The sequence below is a fragment of the Triticum urartu genome, chromosome 2A (assembly GCF_056163025.1).
Source record: "Triticum urartu cultivar PI428250 chromosome 2A, HENAU_Tu73, whole genome shotgun sequence".
Lineage (NCBI taxonomy): Eukaryota > Viridiplantae > Streptophyta > Magnoliopsida > Poales > Poaceae > Triticum > Triticum urartu.
In genome coordinates, this window is record NC_141874.1 from 505,464,024 (window position 1) to 505,488,660 (window position 24,637).

The window sequence follows — 24,637 nt, forward strand, 5'->3', positions numbered from 1 at the left end:
CTATCAACGGCCACAACTACGACAAATGATACTACCTGGGTGACGGTATCTATCCTCAGTGGACCACTATTGTCAAGACAATTCCCAACCCTGTCGGAGAGAAAAGGAAAAGATTTGCCCAAGAGCAAGAGAGTGCTAGGAAGGATGTCGAGCATGCCTTCGGTGTTTTGCAATCTCGATGAGGCATCGTTCGGTATCATGCTAATACTTGGAGCACGCAGAAACTGTGGGAGGTGATGACTGTTTGTGTGATTATGCACAATATAATCATAGAATATGAGCGTCCGGAACGTCCGTATGATCAAGGGTTTCAGTTTCAGGGTGAGAATGTTGTGCCTGAGCATGAATGAGCGGCAACGTTTGAACAGTTCACCCAATTTCATCATGACATGCGTGATTGAAAACTCACGTGCAACTGCAAAATGATTTGGTTGAGTATATGTGGGCTCATGTTGACAACCAATAGATGTATCTTATTTATTCGACTTGCAAAACTATGTGAGACATTTTTTATGTTTATTCAGATTGTAAAACTATGCTATTTTATTCGATTCAAACTATCTTACTTGACTATATACTTAAATGCAAAATCAATGGAAAAATGAGCTATTTGTTAAAATAGGGCGGCTAGCCGGCCACGCCGGTACATATGGGTCGATGTGTTAGACACGCCGCCGATCCATATATAAAACAGGGCGGAGCTGGGTGGGCGGCTGACCCAAATAGACAAAAAGCGAACAAAATCGTCGTTCTTTTGAGTCGGGCCCGTTGGAGTTGCTCTCATGTCATCGATTTGTGCAGGGACGGTCGTGATGGACACCGTAGAGGAGGCCTCGCCTCACCTGAGGCTGGAGGGAGGTCGACCGCAAGCATCTGGGGCTCACCAGGCCATCGCCCACAAAAGGACACGATCAACACTCGCACAGTACTGGTTCTTGGATACGGCGACGGGTTTGTTTGGTCGCGTGGCCCGGTGAGAGTCAGACTACCGCGCCATGTGCACCCCACCCGTGGTCCGCGGAGCCGGAGCGGACTCCCCAAGTCGTCCGCGTCGCTCGCATTCGCAGTTCCGCGCACCCGTGCCCGTGACCGGGAGGAGCCCATCCCAAAGACCCCCGTCCCCCGCCCACTCTTCCACGCGCGGCTAGAAAAAGGCGCCGCGCTGCGACCCGCAAAGCAAAGAAGAAAAGGAAAGCGGCAGCGCCGCGGCCGCAGTCAGCAACACAAACGAGCATATTGGGTTGGCGTCGGGGCACCGTCAGCCTGGCATCCCATTCCTTCCTTCCGCGCCCTCACCGGACAAACCCCACCTTTCCGCTCCTGTTCATCTCTCGCTGCGCCCGATACGAGGGCTGCACCGCGCCGCCGGCCCCCGGATGCGGCGTCCCGGGCCGCTCCTCTGCGCGGCGCTGGCCGCCGCGGCCGTCGCGCTCCTGGCCCCGCTTCCGCCCGCGGCGATCGCGGCAGGTAAACCGTTCTCGTCTCTAGCAACTGGTTGAAGCCCACTCCGCTCCAGTGGCGGAACAGCATTAGCTGCATTTGGTATTTGGGGTTCGAGGGATCGGTCGGCGACGGCGACGGCTGTGCGCGCGCTTCGCTCAATCACTGATTTCGATTTCTCCCCTTCCGACGCCCATTCGATGCGTCCCTAAAGCCTTTGAGTTTTCTCTAATGGTTCAGCCCAGAATATTGGTACAGTACTGTAGGTTTAGGACTTCATTTTTAGGAGAGGCTAACGCGAATAGCAGGCATTTTAGGTGCGAGATGTAGCCCGGGAACAATCCCTAAGCACGACTGGTACGGGGCGCATTTTTCGCCTGCACTCTTCTGTAGACGCAGTGTAGTTGGCAGCGACGGCCTCTGCTCTCAGGGCCTACTCTGCTCACTCCCCCTCGCGTTGGAGTCCTTCCTTAGGCCATTCAATTCCCTTACCTAATGGGGTTGCTGTACACGTACGACTGGGCCGATGGACTTTCATGGCTCTTGGGTTTCAATAGCCGTTGGACTTGGCTGTCCGTGAGGGTTTCAGTCCTGGCATTTGGCGTTACTGAACCACTGATAATGTCACAAGATATTTTTGATTTGCCTGATGTTCCTCAGGTGCACATGGGTTGTTTTATCGCTTATATGTGCTAGCCTAGAGTGTACCATCAAATGCTCTATATTCGGTTTCGTAGCAGCTCTGGTGTAATGAGGGAAATATGGATAGTATGACATTTATGGCAGGCAATCCATTAGGCACGTACCCAGCTAGTACTGGTCATGTGGCCTATTCCCAATGGTGTTAACTCCACTTCTGCTAGATACGAGCACAATTCACGCTGTGAGCATAAGCTGTGCTGCACCTACAAATCACGCTTGCTGTACTACATCAGTTACACGTTTTTCTCTTTCTGTGTGTGTGTGGCATCCGCTTTGCCAAATTTAGTGAAGATACAGAGTGATGAGTCTCCTCTTTCAAAAGTTTTGTGATTATGGACCGGCCATACTTGCATCGTTACTCATGTTTGTTGCTTGACAATGCAGATTGTCCGTTGGATTTCAGTTGGCCAAACTTTGCGCTGATAGCTTCTGTATGCTCGGATCAGAATGGGCACTCAAAGTGTTGCCGCTATATCAATGCCGTCCTCGCGGTCTCATCTGCAATGTATGCGAACACAACAGGCACTCTTGGGGTTCCATCTGAACTTGCCGATGCCTGTATTCGCAATATCTCAGACACCTTCGTGTCCAATGGGATACTTCCTACTGCAGCTTCGTTTTGTGGCCTCGGGATCAAGATTCAGGCGTCCTATCAGTGCGTTGGGATGACTACTATCGTCCAAATGTTACAGTCTCCGAATTTCAGTGACGTGACTAGAAATTGTGCAACCTCACTTCCAGATGACGTGAGCTGCAAGAGGTGCTTAAATTCTGGTTTGTCATACCTCCGCCATCTTGTGGGAGAACAAGATAATGTCACATTGAACACCTGCCGTGATGCTGCCTTTGTTGCTTTTGTGAGTCAAGGGAACATATCTACTCTTGATACGGCGGGTTGCTTTTTCAGTGTTCAGGAGCTGAGTGCTCTTCAAGGTTCGAATTTTCTCCTGTCTATCATAGAATGGATGCACTTAATAAAATTTTGGCCACACATTACTTTTGTATTTCATAACTTATAGAGGGAGAATAATATTACATATCTTTTGTTCGGACTTCTTAATGCCAGTGCACTGCATAAACCCCACAGGATTTACAACTATGATTTGTCTAACTTATGTAGCACCTTATAGAGGAATAACACCTTTTCCTTTTCTTGGAGAGTGTTAACTGCTAAGGCTAGTGCATTTCATGAATCAACATGATCATCAGCAGTTTTCTTTTCAAAGCTTCAGCTGTGCAGCACTTTTTTTGAGTGTGACACATTTGCACATATTTCACAGTATGCAAATTATAGGTATTATACTCCCTCCGTCCCAAAATTCTTGTCTTATATGATGTATCACTATAGATACATCCGTATCTAGACAAATCTAAGATAAGAATTTTGGGATGGAGGTAATATTAATCAGCACATTTTTGTTATTTTTTTTCGAGAAAACGCAAATGGCCTTTGCGTTTCATTGCATTGGAAAGATAGGGAATTTACATCCTCCTAGGAGGCAGAGTTACACAGCCGCCAAGAGATCAGTGGACATCCCAGGATGCACATTTTTGTTATTGATTTGTAGTAAAAGTTTCATATGGATATACACTTTGGTAAATGGAGTATATGTGGGCATCTCTTCAAAACTGTTTCATTTTACTGTGTTGGTTGGCAAGATAGTTTATTTTGAGTAAGTTGATTGACTTTCTGCTTGGAAAATATACAGAGCTCTTACTTGATTTTGTTGCTTTATAGTTAAATGTGACGTCGTTGGCAGCAATGGCACATATGTGCTTTGTAATGAAAAGTAGTGCCATAGAACATAATGTCCATATGTGCTTTGTAATGAAAAATAGTGCCATAGAACATAATGTTCATTTGACAGTACACTAGTGTAAAAAACGCTCTTATATTATGGGGCGGAGGGAGTAATATATAATAAATTCCTTTATACTTAAAATGCGCCTTCTTTATGGGATGTGGTTGTTGAGTGTTGTAATAATTTATGAATCTCATGCAGTGAACATCTCGACATCATCCCCAGCTGGATATCCTGCACCAAATATTTCTCCCAGTCCATTTGCATCGCAAATTCCTGGGGAGCATGTTGCTGAAGTGTCATCCAACCATCATCATAGTTACAAGCGTGTAATATTCCCTGCTGTCGGGGCCTTGGTTACAGGATTGTCAGTTACACTACTGGTAGTACTGATTTTACTTATCCGAAGAAAGAGCAAAGAACTAGAAAAGATTGAGGGAATTAACCCTTTGAAAGTGTTGAGTTCCTGTGTCACGAAGGGCCAAGAAGGTAAACATTTAATGAGCTGTGGTCATGGTGCTGCCTTTCTTTTATTTGTAAGCTCTGTCTCGACAATTTGTTTATGAAATTATATGTTACTTTAATTTAAACTTGATGGAGTGATGTTTGAGTCTGCTTTTGAATCACTTACTATTAGAATCAGTTGCGGGACCCTTTTCAGTTCATCTGCTTAGCAATATTGTTTTGCAGGTACTTCCACCATTTTTGGCAGATTTAGTTACGCAGAAATGAGAAGGGCAACAAGAAACTTTAGCACCACGCTGGGAGGGAATGATAATGCAACAATATTCAAAGGACAACTGAGCAATGGTTCTGTGGTTGCCATTAAGCGTATAGAGAGCTCACCAAAACAAGATTTGCTGGCATTCTGCAAAGAAATGGAATTTCTTGGGCGGCTGCATCATCGACATCTTGTTGGACTTAAAGGTTATTGTTTAACAAAATTTGAGAGGTAAAGTACCTGCCGCATCATCGCCATCTTGTCACATTTAGGGGTATTTTTTAACAAAGTTTGAGAAGTAAGGTTCAGGTATTAACCAATTTGTGGTGCTTTACAATTTCCCAGGTTCCAGGTTTATGAATACATGGAAAATGGAAGCCTTAAGGATCACCTTCATTGTAATACCTCACGACTGATGTTTCATTCTCATTCCATGTCTTATGCTACATCATTTGTTGAATTATGTGCAGAAAAACATTCTTCTCTTTGCAGCGTCAGGTAAACTTCTGCTGCCGTGGAAAAATAGGATCCAAATCGCCATTGATGTTGCAAATGCTTTGGTAAGTTTCCGGAAGTGTGTTATGGATTCTGAATTGGATCAAGTAATTCATGCTGCCCTGCGGTTTTTCCCTGTTTGTCTAAGTCAGCAATTGGAATAGTTGGTGTTCGCTTAAAACTGTAGTTTGTATGTGCACCAAGTGTATATCGGTTCCCATCCATTTCTTTCTATCGACACCAAGTATATTTCAAATGTTGTTATTGTTATTGTTGACTATCAACTACCAACTATGAGTTACCTTTTTGTTTCAGGAGTACCTTCATTTCTATTGTGAACCTCCATTGTACCATGGAGACATAAAGCCTAGCAATGTCCTCCTGGATAAGAATTATCTGGCAAAGGTACCTGGCGAATAACTTTCTTACGCGGGGATTGATCCATACTCGTCAGAGACTAATGGTTTGATTTTCAATAGCTTGCTGGGTGTGGCTGCTCAAATGGTGGCAATACCATCGTCAGTTCCACCCCAGGGAGTGTCAAGATCCAGGCAACTCCTGGTAAGGGTCTTGTGCTGTTCTAGAGGTTTTCTTCTGTTATGCTGCTGAAATCTGAATTGCAGGCCCCGGTTACTTTGTACTCCTACTTTGTTTTAGCATATGCATGTGAACTGAACACTACTAATTTGTTCGATCAACATTTTCGTCAGTACCGTGCGTATATCTCCGTGCAGGGTACGTAGACCCCGAGTACGTGGTGACCCAGGAGCTGACGGCCAAGAGCGACGTGTACAGCTACGGCGTGCTGCTGCTGGAGCTCGTCACCGGGAGGCCCGTGGTGCAGGACGACCGGAGCCTCGTGGAGTGGTCCCGCGAGCTCATCGGCACCGACTACCGCCTCCACGAGCTGGTGGACCCGGCGGTGGCGGACACGTTCGACCTGGACGAGCTGCAGGTGATGGCGGACGTGATCCACTGGTGCACCCACAAGGACGGCGGGGCGCGGCCGTCGATGAAGCAGGTCCTCCGGATCCTCTACGAGCGGCTGGACCCGCTGTCCGGCGGGTTCGCGCGCGCCGTGGAGGTCGAGCAGGGGTACTACTACGGCGGGCAGAGCGGGAGGAAGGCGAAAGAGTGGCAGCAGCGGCCGCGGGATGGCGGCGGAGACGTGATCCAGTTCAGCGGCGAGCCGCGGTGCCTGCCATCGTCGTCCAGCACGTCCAGGTCCCACTGCAGCCGGACTGTGCCGCTGGAGGGCAACTCGCCTGAGCCCCAGTCGCCAGCCCACGCCGACCGCGGCGGGTTCTTCGCCTGAAGTCTGATACTACGACGGGATGCATTTTTTGTCGGTTGATTATTAGGCATGAAAGGGTTGCAGGCTAGTAGCAGCAGCAGCTGCTGCCTTTTGTGAAACCTCTCTGGCTCCGTCCAGATGGTAGGGCCTGCAGAAGTGATCTTGCAACTGCGCTCGATGCCAACATGCGAGTGAGTGATGCCCAGCAGGGTCCCAGGATCCAGATGCGTGCTGGCGCGAGCAAAGAGGTCATGACAGTCAGAGATGGCACGCCTTCCCTAGGTGGTTGTTTCGTTCATCACAGCAGCATTGATTTTGCATCGGGAGCATCGCGTGCTATTCAATTCCATTCAATTGCTGTACAGGTTTTGTTTCATCCCTTGCTGGGATGGAGTACGAGTGGACTAGTGGAGTGATGCGGTGAGAGGCAGAGATCAGTGTCTTTGTCTTCCGTTTTGGGATGAGAGGGGTCCCTCTCCTTCCACAGTTGTTTGTCTGCCTCTGATTGATCTTTCGTTGCGTGGGAAATTGAAATCCTAGTACTAGTAGTACTCCTTCCTTTTCGGTTTATCTCAAAATTTTAGTTTTTTCATTTTATAAGACTCGATTTGATTGTTCTTCATCACATGTTCAGACTTCAAGATGCATTAAATCATTGCATGTAAGTATTAAGAGAAAACTGATCAATGCATGCACTTTATGCATGCATGCATTGCAATTAATGCATTCGTAAACATAATTTTTTAAGAAAAATAAGAGCATTAATTGGATGCTTTTGCAAACTACAAAAAATATTTCACCACTTATCATCTATCTTGGTTGGTAAGATTTTTGAATTAAGCCTTATAAACCGAAAAGAAGGAAGTAGTACGAAGCAAATTCATCGACAAAATTACCAACACTGGCTGTTTGGTTTGAGACTAAGGAGCTGTTTGGTTCTAGAACTAGCATTGCCACACTTTGCCACATATTTTTGTCAAGCTTGCCTAAGGTTAGTTTCTTAAAATGAGAGCCATAAGTTGGCAAACTTAAGGGAATCTTGTCATACTTTTTGTGTGTATATATGCCATGTGGGGTCCAAGTGTGGCTTGAACCAAACACTCATCTAAGTTGGTCAAACTTACCTAACCTTAGTTGTGGCAATCTTTGGCTAAGTTAGTCACAAACCAAACAGCCCCAGTTTACCTAAGGTTGCCACATCTAAGGTTAGGCAAGTTTGACCAATTTAGGTGGGTGTTTGATTCAAGCCACACATTAGACAAGCCACACTAGAGTCTCATATCACATACTCTCAAAAAGTGTGACAAGATTCCTTTAGGCTTGTCAACTTATGGCTCTTATTTTAAAAAAATAACCTTAGACAAGTATGGCAAGATTGTATGGCAAAGTATGGCATGGCTAGGCCTAGAACCAAACAGCCATTAAACATCGCCACCGCTAGTCTGGCATCTCTGGCTTCAGGTGCATACCTGGACTGAGCTAGCAGCCTAGCCCTGACGTGCGCAACTCGTTGAGTTGAAGCTTGAGGCCGACAATTGATTGTTGGCCGTCAGAATCGAGTTGTTTATCTCTGCGCTGCTTTGTTTGAAGTACAGAAGAATAGAAAACGGTCATTTGCACGGGAACGCTGGTGTTCACATCCGCCGATTCAAAGGTCAACGCGCTTGCTGTTGTCACGGCTCACGATGCCATCCAACGTTAACTAATCCACTGGTACAGTACGAACAGGTGAGCCAAAGACAGCAAGAGCTAAGGGTCGTGCTATGCCGTTAGTAGCAGATACAAATCTCAAGGCCACGGTAGATGGTGATCGTGCATTCTTTGTCCCGATCGATGGTGATCCAAGTTAAAAGCAGGCGCAAGCACCACGATAGCAGCGTTTCTAGTTTCTACGCACCCTCGGCTTCCTTTCACCTGAAAAGCAACAAACTGCTTCGTACCTTTGTTCATTCACAGCCACCTTTGTTTAAGATAGAAGATCACAGACGAACAGGGGTTGCCACTTGCCGCCATTTAAGGGTTCCAAATGCAGGAGCATTCTCCGTCTCCACGTCTCTCTGGTGTAAACAATTTGCTCCAAGCACATGGGCTGCCTAGAGCTCCAGATTCTCCCGCTCTCACGCCTCTCGCGTCACGGCCTACAACCACTTCGGTGCTGGCGCCGTTCGTATTGATTTCTCTATCGTGGAAAGTGTCCACAGATGACTACAATTCGAATAATCTCTCGAGAACGCTGAATAAGAACAGTTAACACCATAGTTTTACCAAATTACACTTATTTGAGCTGAATTAGAGACCTAAAAATGAACGTAAACGTCGAGATCAAGCTGTCCGTATTTGTGGACGCGTCCTTTTTCACGTAAACAGAAGCAAACAAGAGGGCTCTGTGCGTGTCCGAACCTACGTGACATAGGACTCCGACATCCTCGACCCAGCAAGACCGAGGCGGAGCCCGCATTTGGAGCGGTCAGTATTGTTTTCAAATCAAAACCCCCCTTTTCCACACTTACCGCTATAATCTCCGCCGCCCTTCACCTCAATTCCGCGCTTTTCGTTTTCGCCACCACATGGACCCGCACGAACTGTTAGCAGAGTCGGTGGAGGCAGAGGATCCAAAGAAGGTGGCTGCCTGGAAGATCGACTCAGCAATATGACAAGCCCGCCGCCTTAAAGAGAAGGCAAAGGATGGGCATCCACCAAAAAGAAGGTCGGGGACGGGAATGAGGTGTTGGGGTCGAGCGGGGCTGAGGGAGTCCTGGATTATGGGGTCTCCGGACAGCCGGACTATATCCTTTTCGCCGGACTGTTGGACTATGAAGATACGAGATTGAAGATTTCGTCCCGTGTCCGGATGGGACTCTACTTGACGTGGAAGGCAAGCTAGCCAATACGGATATGTATATCTCCTCCTTTGTAACTGACCTTGTGTAACCCTAACCCCCTCCTGTGTTTATATAAACCGGAGGGTTTTAGTCCATAAGACAACATACAATCATACCATATGCTAGCTTCTAGGGTTTAGCCTCTCCGATCTCGTGGTAGATCAACTCTTGTACTACTCATATTATCAAGAATAAATCAAGCAGGACGTAGGGTTTTACCTCCATCAAGAGGGCTCGAACCTGGGTAAAACATCGTGTCCCCTGCCTCCTGTTACCATCCGCCCTAGACACACAGTTCGGGACCCCCTATCCGAGATCCGCCGGTTTTGACACCGACATTGGTGCTTTCATTGAGAGTTCCTCTGTGTCGTCGCCGTTAGGCCTGATAGCGATGCAGTCCGGGGTGAGATTTTTCTCCCCGGACAGATCTTTGTATTCGGCGGCTTCGCACTGCGGGCCAACTCGCTTGGCCATCTGGAGCAGATCGAGAGTTACGCCCCTGGCCACCAGGCCAGGTTTGGAAGCTTAAACTACACGGCCGATATCCGCGGAGACTTGATCTTCGACGGATTCGAGCCCCTGCCTAGTGCGCCACACAGTCATGATGAGCATGATTTAGCTCTGCCATCGGACAGTGTTTAGGAGATCGCGCCGGCAACCGCTCCGACCCTCAATTCGGAGCCAGTTGCGCCATCCATGGACGGGTGGATAGACCCCCCCACGGAGGCCGCACTCTCATCGGCGATCGAGCCGAGTATCGACCTTACCCTTCACGGGAGCCGTGACGCCGAACTACCGAATTCTTCCCCGGCCACGGACTCTGAGCCGCCTGCGCCCGTGCCTATCGAATCCGACTGGGCGCCGATCATGGAGTTTACCTCCGCAGATATCTTTCAGCACTCGCCCTTCGGCGACATACTGAACTCATTAAGGTCTCTCTCCCTGTCAGGAGAGTCCAGGCCGAACTATATTCGGCAGGATTGGGATGCGGATGACGAAGAAATTCGCTGCCCACCCACCACCCACTTAGTAGCCACTGTCGATGATTTGACTGACATGCTCGACTTCGACTCCGAAGACATCGACGGTATGGACGATGATGCAGGAGACGAACAGGAACCACTGCCCACAGGGCACTGGACGCCCACTTCATCATATGATGTATACATGGTGGACACACCCAAAAAAAACGACGACGAGGAACGGAAGGACGCAGCGAAGGGTTGTTCCCTCGAGAAGCAGTCAAAGCGGCGGCGTAAACGCCGCTCCAAATCCCGCCTCGGCAGAAACATCGGTCATATAGACCCAGCGATAGAGCAGGGTGAACCATCGCCCGACCAGGGCAACACGGAGAATCAAACCGAACAACCTGACCCCGTCGAAGATAACAGTCCGGACGACATCACATCGGACAGGCACCCGGAGCAACAAAATGCCCATCAAAGGCTGGTTGCCACTGCGAGGAGTCTGAAAAAGCAGAAGCAAAGGCTCAGGGCTGCACAAGACACACTCAGAATCAGATGGAGTGAAGTACTCAACACTGCAGCGAAGTACGGCGGTAATCGCCACACCAAGAGCTACCCGAAGCGAAAGCTGCTACCTGAATTCGATGAGGAGGCCTTAGATCCCCCGCAATCAAAAAACAAAACGGCCATCCTGTCGGATAGACGACCTCATGGCCAACATAGAACGGCAAACGACGCCGCACATAAGCCGGTACGCGATCCACGTGAGGACTCGCATCAAAAGTATGGTGCAACCAGATCCATCTACGGGCCACACAAGCGTGCTCCAGCACGCAATGCAACACAACAAACATCCCAATACCTCGGTACACCCAAATACAGGGGTGCCGCACACCCCCTATGTTTCACCGATGAGGTGCTAGACCATGAATTTTCAGAGGGATTCAAACCCGTAAACATAGAGGCGTATGATGGAACGACAGACCCTGGGGTCTGGATTGAGGACTACATCCTCCATATCCATATGGATCAAGGAGACGATCTCCACGCCATCAAGTACTTACCCCTCAAGCTCAAAGGGCCAGCTCGGCACTGGCTTAAAAGCCTCCCCGAAAACTTCATTGGAAGCTGGGAAGAGCTCGAAGACGCCTTTCGAGCAAATTTTCAAGGGACCTATGTCCGACCACCGAATGCAGACGATTTAAGTCATATAACTCAACAGCCCGGAGAGTCAGCCCGAAAGCTTTGAAACAGGTTCCTCACTAAAAAGAACCAAATAATCGATTGTCCGGACGCCGAAGCCTTAGCAGCTTTCAAGCACAGCGTACGAGACGAATGGCTTGCCAGACACCTCGGCCAAGAAAAGCCGAGAACAATGGCAGCATTAACAAGCCTCATGACCCGCTTTTGCGCGGGCGAGGACAACTGGTTAGCCTGATGCAGCACCAGCGACCCAAGTACATCCGAAGTCAGGGACGGAAACGGGAAATCACGACGCAGCAAAAACAAGCGCCGGAATAAAGAAGACAGCCTGAAGAGCACAACGGTTGTAACATCCCAAATTTTCAATTTGGAATGTTATACACTAGATCATATGCATATCATATTTTCTTGCATTTTGGTTGATCCTAGAAATTTCACGCAACTCAAGGACCCTCGGAGAGAGTTGGAGATTTCGTTATTTTCATATTTGAGAGTTCTCTCGAATTTTGAAAATAGGATCATTTGATTTATTTATTTTATCTTCAATAATTTTTCCGGTGTCAAAATATATGAGAGAGGGAATAATATGACTTTCCCAAATTTAGGAAAATGAAGATTTAATAAATAGATCAATTTTGTTGCCGGAGTTTTATTTGCATTTTATTTGGATAGGGAAAAATGCGCGTTTTCAAAAATTGCATTTTAGGTCCGGAGAAAAGTTCATTTTGTTCGGCTCATTTTTAGGAGTCGGGGAAAATTTACTTTAGATTTTTCGGAGTTCGTTTAGATCCCTTTTTTTTTTGCGCGAGGAAACTATTTAAAAAAAAATTGAGCAGCGCCTTGGGCCAAAGGCCCAAGCCAAGCCACCTACCGCCGCGCTCCCAGGCGCCAGGCGCCGAGCCAGGAGCCGGTCGGCCGCCGCCGCCTCTTGCTAGGACCGAATCCTTTTAGGATTCTAGGGCGCCCCCTTGTCCCCTTTTCCTTATTTCATTTTCTTTAGTCCTACTCCGTTTATTTTCTAGATCTTTCCTACTCCTATTCTAATTCCTTGTCCTCTACCCCAAGTAAACCCCTCCTCTCCCCAATATAAATACCCAAGCACCCCCCCTCTAAACACATCAAATCAAAGCTCTCCCCCACACCCGCGCCGCCGCCGCACCTTGCCGCCGCCGCCCCACACCCGCGCCGCCGCCGCACCTTGCCGCCGCCGCCCCACACCCCGCGCCGCCGCCGCACCTTGCCGCCGCCGCCCCACACCCCGCGCCGCCGCCGCACCTTACGGCCGCGCCCCACACCCGCGCCGCCGCCGCACCTTGCCCACGCCGCCGCCCTACGCCGACGCCGCCGGAGCCCCTCACCGGAGACCCAACCGAGGTAGCCCCGCGCTACATCTATTCTTTTCCTCGGATCGTTTTCTTCTAATCGTTCCGATTCTTTTCTTCTCTAAACCGTTCCGGTTTTCTAGATCGGTTTTTCGATCGGTTTTCTTCTCCGAAACCCTAGATCGGATTCGTTTTCTTCTCCGATTTAGTTGCCTTTGACCGTTCGCCGGACCGTTCGTCTTAACGAACGTGATCACCGGATTCTTCTAGGTTAACGACGTCCGTTCGTTTAACCGTTCTTCTTTTTCTTTTCGTCGGATTTATTCCGCAATCGCGATCTCAGATCCGATCTTCTTCCTAGTCTATTTTTCCGCTCGTTTATCGGAATCAGGTGATTCAAGCGCCTGGAGTTTCGTCTCGAAACCGCCATTCCGTCTAATCAACTTGAACAAGCTTTTGTTACAGTAAAATTTTGACCTAGTTTCAACTTGCTAGAACCGAGTTGTTTTCTTCCGCCGTTTGTTTTTCGTTCTTTCTTGCAACCGGAGTTCTTAAGTTGAACTACCTGGTTCGATCTCTTGTTCGAGTTTTACTTGTGCATTAGATGAGTACTTATTGTATGCTTGTTGTTTGTCTGCGATAGATTACCCGGATTGCGCCGCTTGTTACTTCGAAACCCTAGGACTCGCGGATCATCAGCAAGGCAAGTAACACTTTGATCATACCTTTTCTACAACCCATGTTTTATTGCATTAGATCAATCCTCACACATTGCATGATTAGGATCTAATTAAATTGTGGGATGGGAAGTAGATGAGGTAGTACCTATTACCTGTATTATTATGAAACCTTTGGGAGTTACTTCTACGTTTGCTTATTATGCCATGCTATGCTAGTAGACGTGGATTGGGTGAGTGATATCCATGACAGATGTGAGATTGATAATTTTAATGGTTTATCTAAGGTGGCAACTTAAACACACATCTGGGTGGATTGAAGCACCTGATGTCTATCAGGACTTGCCTGTTTTTTTTGGACCGCCACCCAGGCTCAAAGGGATCATAAGATCTTTCATGCTAGAAACTTCCGTGTGCAGCCACATGCTACTATGGGCTCTGGCATAGTTGACTAAGTTGTGCGAACTCTTACGGGGTGGACTAGCAGATGTAGGGGATGTAGGTGTACCGGTCTACCCCACATGTAAGGTGCTAGTGCTTCTGAAAGACTGTGTCTCGGTCATCCGTTTCTCAAACACCATGTAGTGCGAGAAAACAAACGGAGGCGATCGAGTCATGTGGGGAAAAGTGCGCAACCTCTGCAGAGTTAACAAACTAATCATGATTAGCCGTGTCCCCGGTTATGGACAACTTGAGTATCTAGTACTTGAATATCATTGTGAATCTCAACATGTTACTTCTAATTAATGTTATTGGGTTTTAATTACTTTTAATTGGGATTGAGAATGCTGTCAACCATTCTCAATGTTTCACAACCACCATGATAGTTAAATAAATTTATTCCTTTGCAGTAGGGAAAAATTGGCTTTACGCAAAACTGTAACCATAGAGCTTTCCACCAGCCATATATGCATATAGTATAGCTGTTTCATTCCATTACTCTCTATGTGTTACTTTGCCAGCATATTCCATGTGCTGACCCGTTTTCGGGCTGCAACGTTAATGTTGCAGACTTTTCAGACGACGATTGAGGTGTTTAGGTCATGGTTCTATACTCAGTGATGCCGCTGGAGTTGATGGACCCATTTATCTTCCAAGTCTTCCGCTGTTATCTTTAAAATATGGCCTTAAGCCATATTTATTGTAATAAGTTCTTTTTGAGCCATCGATGTAATAAGTGTGTGATTGCAACTCTGCTATAAAACCTCGATGTACTGTGTGGTGTCAGCATTACTGATCCAGGGATGACACCGTAGCACAGTAGACGTGATCCATTCGGGTCAGGTCGCTACAGAGATGGTATCAGAGCACACGCTGACTGTAGGACACGACCACTAAGTTAAAGGCATAGATCACCCTTCTCTTCTCATTTTCTAACTCCTCATCTTTTCTACTCTTTTAGGATGACGTACGCGAAGATTAAGTACGCTCAACCGGATGAAGGCACACCATTTGGATTTCACCTGAAGGAAGTCACCAAGTACCTGAACATTGGATTACCAAGCTTCACGGGAACCTTCAACGCCACTCTGCCTGAAGAGGAGCGCTGGAAGATTCAAGCTCACGTTCCGGGAAGAACATTCGCGCCAATCACGAAGCCCATAGATAGTGTTTTCAATGCACCAACCTGGAGTCTAGGAAGGAGCATGGCAGCTCATATCACCATAGGACGCATTGGAGAAGTTTATCAAGAAGACCTCAAGGACACTATCTACCAGATTTGCGGACGCCGTGATGAACAATGGGAGTTAGTCAGCACCAAGAAGGATAGATCCATTGCATCTTTCATCCAGGAGTTAAATCAGCACATTCGACGCCACGAGAACCAGATGTGCAATGATATGGTAGAGTTGAAGAATGCGAAGGCAAGGATCATCGAGCTAGAAGGAGAACTAAAGTCTACACGCAAGGACTACATGGACGAGATCGTAGCTCTAGCAAGGCACAATTGCGATCTTAAGCAGGAGATTGAAGAACTCAAGAGCAAGTTAGCATCCCAGGAGGACGACGAGTACGTCGCATGTCCGGACAACTACATCATCATCGACGACACCGATTTGGATCCAAGTGAACCCGACTTTGAAGACGAAGCTGGAGTAGATATCATGGAGTCTTCCACCGGTTCAAATTTCTAGATGACCACCAGATAGTAGTAGTATTCCCCCATGTAAACACATTATAGTCGAGCACTTTTGCGATAGTTAGACCGTTTGTAAGCCCTTGTTTGATTGATTGAAGTGAATTGTGTGCTTTTGCCTCATGTGCATATGGGTAGTGTTTTCCCTTTAGACCCCCTCTATTCTTAATTCTCGTCTTTTCTAAACCCTCAGATGCCTCCGAGACGTGACAATGGATTTCCACCGGAGCTCACTCAGTTGATCCAGCAGCAGAATCAATTGATGCAGATGTTAGTTCAGAATCAGCAGAACAACAACAACAACCCACCACCACCACCACCTGTTGACCACTTAGCCCGTTTCCTTAGGCTGAATCCGCCGGTGTTTTCCAGTAGCACTGAGCCAATAGTAGCAGACGATTGGCTCCGCAAGATAGGAAGGGAGTTGACCACTGCAGGATGCACGGATGGTGAGAAAGTGAAGTTTGCCGCACACCAGCTTGACGGACCCGCGGCAGCATGGTGGGAGAATTTCACAGCCACTTATCCAGTTGACACTGTCACATGGGATCAGTTTCAGCAAGCTTTCCGCACTGCCCATGTTTCAGTAGGAGCTATGGCCATAAAGAAGCGTGAGTTTCGCAACTTACACCAAGGAGGAAGGACTGTTGGCCAGTATGTGGAAGAGTTTAGTAAGCTAGCCCGTTATGCCCCAGATGACGTTGCTACGGATGCAGCCAAGCAGGAGAAGTTTCTGGAAGGATTGAATGATGAACTAAGCATGCAGTGGATGGTAGCAAATTTCAACAACTACCAGGAGTTGGTAGATCGTGCCATCATGATTGAAGGGAAGCAACAGCAGATTGAGAACCGTAAGAGGAAGTATGGACAGGGGAAGTATAACTCTGGAGCCCAGCAGAAGCCCCGTTTTACCCCTAAACCGGGATTTAAGTTTCAGCACACCCATGGAGGAGGTAGCTCGCACAACCATAATGGCCACAAGAATGGTAATGGGAATGGAGGAAGCAACGGCCAGAACCGGACAACCCCATCGACCCCAACCAAGAGAGACCTGAGTCAAGACACCTGTTTCAAGTGTTCGAAGACCGGACATTATGCCAATGAATGTCCTGAAGGCCAGAATGGAAATGGCAATGGAAGCTCTGGGAAGAAGCCGAACCCTTTCAATAGGGGACAGGTGAACCACGTTAATGTGGAGGAGATTGAAAATCAGCCCGATGCAGTAATCGGTAAGTTTTTGGTTAAGTCATTTACTGCACTCGTTCTTTTTGATACTGGTGCATCGCATTCATGCATATCAAGGGGATTTGTGGAAAAGTATAGCCTGCCCACTAGGATTCTTAAAACACCTATGCTAGTAAGCTCGCCAGGAGCAGAATACATGGCCAGACAAGGATGTTTTCAAGTACCATTGAGTATAGGAAGGCATGTATTCCCAACGGATTTAATTATTCTGGAATCCCAAGGTCTGGATGTGATTCTTGGTATGGATTGGCTGTCGATGTATGGAGGAAACATCGATTGCGCCAGTAAGACAATTTTGCTTACCACACCAGAAGGAAGAAGGATCAAGTATGTATCCCGGCATGTGCCAAACAGGACACAAGTGAATTGCTTATCAGGAGTTGTGCAGGAGGAAGTACCAGTGGTAAAGGATTTTCCTGATGTATTTCCTGAGGAATTACCAGGCATGCCACCGGATAGAGACATTGAGTTTTTGATTGAGTTATTGCCAGGTACAGGCCCAATATCGAAGCGACCGTACCGGATGCCAGCAAAGGATTTGGTGGAAATTAAGAATCAGATTAAGGAGTTATTGGATAAAGGTTACATTCGCCCAAGTTCTTCACCTTGGGGATCACCCGTACTTCTAGTGGAAAAGAAGGATGGATCATTAAGGATGGTTGTAGATTATCGGGGATTGAATGAAGTAACCATCAAGAATAAGTACCCACTGCCAATGATCAACGATCTGTTTGATCGGTTGCAAGGAGCTAAAGTGTTTTCCAAGATCGATTTGCGATCAGGGTACCATCAGTTGAAGATTCGAGAGCAGGACATACCTAAGACAACATTCACCACAAGATATGGACTGTATGAGTATACCGTTATGTCATTTGGATTGACTAACGCACCTGCCTATTTTATGAACCTGATGAACAAAGTGTTTATGGAGTTTTTGGATAAGTTCGTCGTAGTGTTCATTGATGACATCCTAGTTTATTCAAAGAATGAAGAGGAGCATAAGGAACATTTGCGTTTGGTTTTGGAGAAACTAAGGGAACATCAGTTATACGCCAAATTCAGCAAATGTGAGTTTTGGTTGAAGGAAGTTGGATTCCTCGGACACATTATATCCGGAGAAGGTATAGCAGTTGACCTCACAAAGGTTGAGACCGTAACCGAATGGGAAGCACCAACAACAGTTGGAGAGATCCGGAGTTTTCTTGGACTCGCAGGATACTACCGGAGATTTATTGAGAATTTCTCAAAAATTGCGAAGCCTATGACGGAGTTGTTGAAGAAGGATACTAAGTTCAAATGGACTGAGGAGTGTGAGGCTAGTTTCCAGGAGTTGAAGAAACGATTGGTTACCTCACCGGTATTGATTTTGCCAGATCAGACCAAGGATTATGAGGTGTATTGCGACGCTTCACGTCGAGGACTTGGAGCAGTGCTTATGCAGGAAGGGAGAGTTGTTTCGTATGCATCACGACAACTGAAGCCTCATGAGTTGAATTATGCCACGCATGATTTGGAGTTAGCAGCCGTAGTGCATGCGTTGAAAACGTGGAGACATTTCCTCATTGGAAATCATTGTGAGGTGTACACGTATCACAAGAGTTTGAAGTACATTTTCACGCAGAAGGAGTTGAACCTCCGACAAAGGAGATGGTTGGAGCTCATCAAGGATTATGACATGAGATTGCATTACCATCCCGGAAAGGCTAATGTAGTAGCTGACGCATTGAGCCGTAAGAGCCATGTCAATACCCTAGTGACGGGGAAAATACGAAGGAATTAGCAGAAAACCTTCGTGAGCTATGTTTGGAAATAGTTCCGAGAGGCTATGTAGCAGCATTGGAGATTCAGTCAACATTGATGGATAAGATCAGAGAAGCTCAGAAATCTGACAAGGAGATTGCTGCTATAAAGGAGAAACTTAGCAAAGGAAAAGCAAAGGGATTTTGTGAGGATGAGCACGACACCTTATGGTTTGAGGACCGTGTTTATGTGCCCAATGACCCGGAGATCAGGAAGTTGATTTTGCAGGAGGCACATAATTCACCATATTCGATTCACCCAGGGAATACCAAGATGTATTTGGATTTGAAGGAAACATTTTGGTGGACCGGAATGAAGAAGGATATTGCAGCGTATGTAGCAGTTTGTGACGTATGTCAGAGAGTAAAAGCAGAACATCAAAAGCCAGCAGGATTGTTACAATCACTGCCGATACCCGAATGGAAGTGGGATAATATAGGCATGGATTTTATCACAGGGCTACCCAGGACGAAAGCAGGATATGACTCGATATGGGTAGTAGTTGATCGTTTGACGAAGGTAGCACATTTCATTCCAGTTAAGACCACTTACACCAGTGCTAAGTTGGCAAAGATATACATGACTAGAATCGTTTGTTTGCATGGAGTTCCGAGGAGTATCGTATCAGATAACAGTTTCGTTCCATGACAACAGTAACGAAGTTGGAGACCGTCAATTCTTTGGACCAGATTTGATTAAGGAGTCAGAACGGAAGGTTAAGTTGATTCGCGATAGGCTCAAGGTAGCCCAGTCCAGGCAGAAGAGCTATGCAGATTCTAAACGCAAGGAGACAGTTTACGAAACCGGAGACAGAGTTTACCTTCGAGTATCCCCACTTCGAGGAGTTATGCGCTTTGGAGTTAAGGGAAAGTTAGCACCGCGTTTCGTTGGACCATTTAAGATCTTAAAACGTATGGGAGAAGTCGCTTATAAGTTGGAACTACCAGAAGGACTGTCAGGAGTTCATGATGTATTCCATATTTCTCAGCTGAAGAGATGTCACGCCGAGATGGCGGAGGTACCGCTAAGAGATACAATGCCATTAGAAGCAATTCAGTTAAAGGATGACCTAACATATGAGGAAGCCAGTCAAGATTCTCGATGTTGCCAGTAGAGTTACTCGCAGCAAGGTTATCAAGTTTTGCAAAGTTCAGTGGAACCACCATTCAGAGGATGAAGCCACCTGGGAGAGAGAAGAAGATTTGCTCAAAGACCACCCTCACCTATTTTCTAGCCAACCCGAATCTCGAGGGCGAGATTCATCTTAAGGGGGGTAGGTTTGTAACATCCCAAATTTTCAATTCGGAATGTTATACACTAGATCATATGCATATCATATTTTCTTGCATTTTGGTTGATCCTAGAAATTTCACGCAACTCAAGGACCCTCGGAGAGAGTTGGAGATTTCGTTATTTTCATATTTGAGAGTTCTCTCGAATTTTGAAAATAGGATCATTTGATTTATTTATTTTATCTTCAATAATTTTTCCGGTGTCAAAATATATGAGAGAGGGAATAATATGACTTTCCCAAATTTAGGAAAATGAAGATTTAATAAATAGATCAATTTTGTTGCCGGAGTTTTATTTGCATTTTATTTGGATAGGGAAAAATGCGCGTTTTCAAAAATTGCATTTTAGGTCCGGAGAAAAGTTCATTTTGTTCGGCTCATTTTTAGGAGTCGGGGAAAATTTACTTTAGATTTTTCGGAGTTCGTTTAGATCCCTTTTTGTTTTTTTTTTCTGCGCGAGGAAACTACTTAAAAAAAAATTTGAGCAGCGCCTTGGGCCAAAGGCCCAAGCCAAGCCACCTACCGCCGCGCTCCCAGGCGCCAGGCGCCGAGCCAGGAGCCGGTCGGCCGCCGCCGCCTCTTGCTAGGACCGAATCCTTTTAGGATTCTAGGGCGCCCCCTTGTCCCCTTTTCCTTATTTCGTTTTTTTTAGTCCTACTCCGTTTATTTTCTAGATCTTTCCTACTCTTATTCTAATTCCTTGTCCTCTACCCCAAGTAAACCCCTCCTCTCCCCAATATAAATACCCAACCACCCCCCCTCTAAACACATCAAATCAAAGCTCTCCCCCACACCCGCGCCGCCGCCGCACCTTGCCGCCGCCGTCCCACACCCGCGCCGCCGCCGCACCTTGCCGCCGCCACCCCACACCCCGCGCCGCCGCCGCACCTTGCCGCCGCCGCCCCACACCCCGCGCCGCCGCCGCACCTTACGGCCGCCGCCCCACACCCGCGCCGCCGCCGCACCTTGCCCACGCCGCCGCCCTACGCCGACGCCGCCGGAGCCCCTCACCGGAGACCCAACCGAGGTAGCCCCGCGCTACATCTATTCTTTTCCTCGGATCGTTTTCTTCTAATCGTTCCGATTCTTTTCTTCTCTAAACCGTTCCGGTTTTCTAGATCGGTTTTTCGATCGGTTTTCTTCTCCGAAACCCTAGATCGGATTCGTTTTCTTCTCCGATTTAGTTGCCTTTGACCGTTCGCCGGACCGTTCGTCTTAACGAACGTGATCACCGGATTCTTCTAGGTTAACGACGTCCGTTCGTTTAACCGTTCTTCTTTTTCTTTTCGTCGGATTTATTCCGCAATCGCGATCTCAGATCCGATCTTCTTCCTAGTCTATTTTTCCGCTCGTTTATCGGAATCAGGTGATTCAAGCGCCTGGAGTTTCGTCTCGGAACCGCCGTTCCGTCTAATCAACTTGAACAAGCTTTTGTTACAGTAAAATTTTGACCTAGTTTCAACTTGCTAGAACCGAGTTGTTTTCTTCCGCCGTTTGTTTTTCGTTCTTTCTTGCAACCGGAGTTCTTAAGTTGAACTACCTGGTTCGATCTCTTGTTCGAGTTTTACTTGTGCATTAGATGAGTACTTATTGTATGCTTGTTGTTTGTCTGCGATAGATTACCCGGATTGCGCCGCTTGTTACTTCGAAACCCTAGGACTCGCGGATCATCAGCAAGGCAAGTAACACTTTGATCATACCTTTTCTATAACCCATGTTTTATTGCATTAGATCAATCCTCACACATTGCATGATTAGGATCTAATTAAATTGTGGGATGGGAAGTAGATGAGGTAGTACCTATTACCTGTATTATTATGAAACCTTTGGGAGTTACTTCTACGTTTGCTTATTATGCCATGCTATGCTAGTAGACGTGGATTGGGTGAGTGATATCCATGACAGATGTGAGATTGATAATTTTAATGGTTTATCTAAGGTGGCAACTTAAACACACATCTGGGTGGATTGAGGCACCTGATGTCTATCAGGACTTGCCTGTTTTTTTTTGGACCGCCACCCAGGCTCAAAGGGATCATAAGATCTTTCATGCTAGAAACTTCCGTGTGCAGCCACATGCTACTATGGACTCTGGCATAGTTGACTAAGTTGTGCGAACTCTTACGGGGTGGACTAGCAGATGTAGGGGATGTAGGTGTACCGGTCTACCCCACATGTAAGGTGCTAGTGCTTCTGAAAGACTGTGTCTCGGTCATCCGTTTCTCAAACACCATGTAGTGCGAGAAAACAAACGGAGGCGATCGAGTCATGTGGGGAAAAGTGCGCAACCTCTGCAGAGTTAACAAACTAATCATGATTAGCCGTGTCCCCGGTTATGGACAACTTGAGTATCTAGTACTTGAATATCATTGTGAATCTCAACATGTTACTTCTAATTAATGTTATTGGGTTTTAATTACTTTTAATTGGGATTGAGAATGCTGTCAACCATTCTCAATGTTTCACAACCACCATGATAGTTAAATAAATTTATTCCTTTGCAGTAGGGAAAAATTGGCTTTACGCAAAACTGTAACCATAGAGCTTTCCACCAGCCATATATGCATATAGTATAGCTGTTTCATTCCATTACTCTCTATGTGTTACTTTGCCAGCATATTCCATGTGCTGACCCGTTTTCGGGCTGCAACGCTAATGTTGCAGACTTTTCAGACGACGATTGAGGTGTTTAGGTCGTGGTTCTATACTCAGTGATGCCGCTGGAGTTGATGGACCCATTTATCTTCCAAGTCTTCCGCTGTTATCTTTAAAATATGGCCTTAAGCCATATTTATTGTAATAAGTTCTTTTTGAGCCATCGATGTAATAAGTGTGTGATTGCAACTCTGCTATAAAACCTCGATGTACTGTGTGGTGTCAGCATTACTGATCCAGGGATGACACCGTAGCACAGTAGACGTGATCCATTCGGGTCAGGTCGCTACAACGGTAAACGCCGGATTCAAAAGCTCTCGGCCAGGTCAGCAAAAGCTACCCCCCAAAGGCAACAGAGACGAACTGTCCAGCCTAAACAAGATTCTGGACCAAATATGTCAGATCCATAGCACCCCCGATAAACCTGCAAATCATACCCGTAGAGAATGTTGGGTCTTCAAGCAGTCCGGCAAGCTCAACGCCGAACACAAGGGGCAAGATACACCAAGCGAAGACGAGGACGAGCCTCGCAAGCAAAGCACTAGGGAACAAAAGAAATTCCCACCAGAAATTAAAACAGTAAATGTGTTACATGTGACAAAGGGGGGAAACAAAGCGGCACTCCTAGAGACACATGTCCCAGGGCCTATCACAGCGGAGTTCTGCCACTGGTCGTCCCAACCGGTCACCTTCGACCATCGAGATTACTCGGCAAGTATCCGGCGTGCAGGATGGGCTGCCTTGGTATTAGACCCAATACTTGACGGATACCACTTCACACGAGTCCTGATGGACGATGGCAGCAGTTTAAACCTGATATATCAGGACACAGTCCGCAAAATGGGGATAGACCCAATAAAAATTAGCCGCGGCAATACTACCTTTAAAGGAGTAACGCCAGGCCTAGAGGCCCATTGCATGGGCTCCCTGTTACTAGAGGTTATATTCGGCTTTCCCGATAACTTCCGTAGCGAAAATTTAACTTTCCACATCACTCCGTTCCAAAGTGGCTATCAAGCACTACTCAGACGCGAAGCTTTCGCTCGCTTTAATGCAATACCGCATTACGCTTCCCTCATGCTTAAGACGCCCGGTCCACGTGGCATCATTACAGTAAATGGAAATATTGAGCGCTCCTTGCGCGCGGAAGACCGTGCGGCTGCCTTGGCAGCAGCACACTAAACGGCCTCACCAACTAAAGCACCTGACAGGTCGTTAAGACCACGGACACGGTTGGACGAGTCCGGTACTGCTATATGTAATTGATACAGGTTTGATGGCTATACCCCTATTACAATACAAGGGGCTCAACGCGCGTGCACAAGTGACAATCAGGCTCAACTTTACTCATATTGTTTATTTAGTATAACTTACCTTTCGCACGGCAACTTTTTCAATTAAGTTCCTCTCTTTTTTAGATGACTGTCGTGCTACACCCGTCCAGAATACGGCACAACGGAGACACATGCGCAGACGTGCAGCAGGTACCCGTTCCAAGGATTCTTTTTAGATTAAGACCCTACGTAAACCTTTTTTACTGTCTCTTGTTGATACACATCCCTCAGATTCTCAGTACAATTGAGAAGGATGCTGACGTATTGGCATGTGGCTACGTCAGAATATTGCACGTACCTGGACACCAGGGGCTTATTACAAAGGGCATTGTTTAGGCCTGGTTTACACCATAAAGACCGAATACCTTAGGGAGTGTTCGGCATCGCGAGTTTGGCCTTATATGCATCAGCTCCGAATCATGTCTTTGGTCAAATGTTGGGTTTGCCCGGCTCCTGCGTTTTGCTGCCTTACGTTCCGCTCTATCGTCTAAGGCGGCACCAGGAGAACTACTGCGATTGTGCCCTGGTTCATCCGGACGAGCACCTCAGTAGAGAAAGCTGAAAACTGACTGTCATGATATAGCATGAGACTGGTCAACCACTCGATGACCTATCAGAATCTTCGGGATTCCTCCGCCTTAATGAAGGACCGTTTCTCGGCCAGGCATGTA

At 47.0% G+C, this 24,637-nt stretch overlaps 1 protein-coding gene across 2 annotated transcripts; it reads left to right on the plus strand.

The window, feature by feature from the left end:
- Positions 1-1,125: 1,125 nt before the first annotated feature.
- Positions 1,126-7,005, plus strand: LOC125538254 (putative receptor-like protein kinase At1g49730). Of its 2 annotated transcripts, none has more exons than XM_048701528.2 (9): positions 1,126-1,467; positions 2,527-3,075; positions 4,146-4,433; positions 4,635-4,896; positions 5,011-5,063; positions 5,158-5,225; positions 5,476-5,565; positions 5,640-5,721; positions 5,871-7,005. In XM_048701528.2, the coding sequence occupies exons 1-9, from the start codon at positions 1,377-1,379 to the stop codon at positions 6,473-6,475; spliced, it is 2,088 nt and encodes a 695-aa protein (XP_048557485.1). In that variant the 5' UTR covers positions 1,126-1,376; the 3' UTR covers positions 6,476-7,005. The 2 variants fall into 2 exon arrangements, with proteins under 2 accessions (XP_048557485.1, XP_048557486.1); XM_048701529.2 differs by having other exon boundaries at positions 1,127-1,467; positions 5,895-7,005.
- The last annotated feature ends 17,632 nt before the right edge of the window (positions 7,006-24,637 follow it).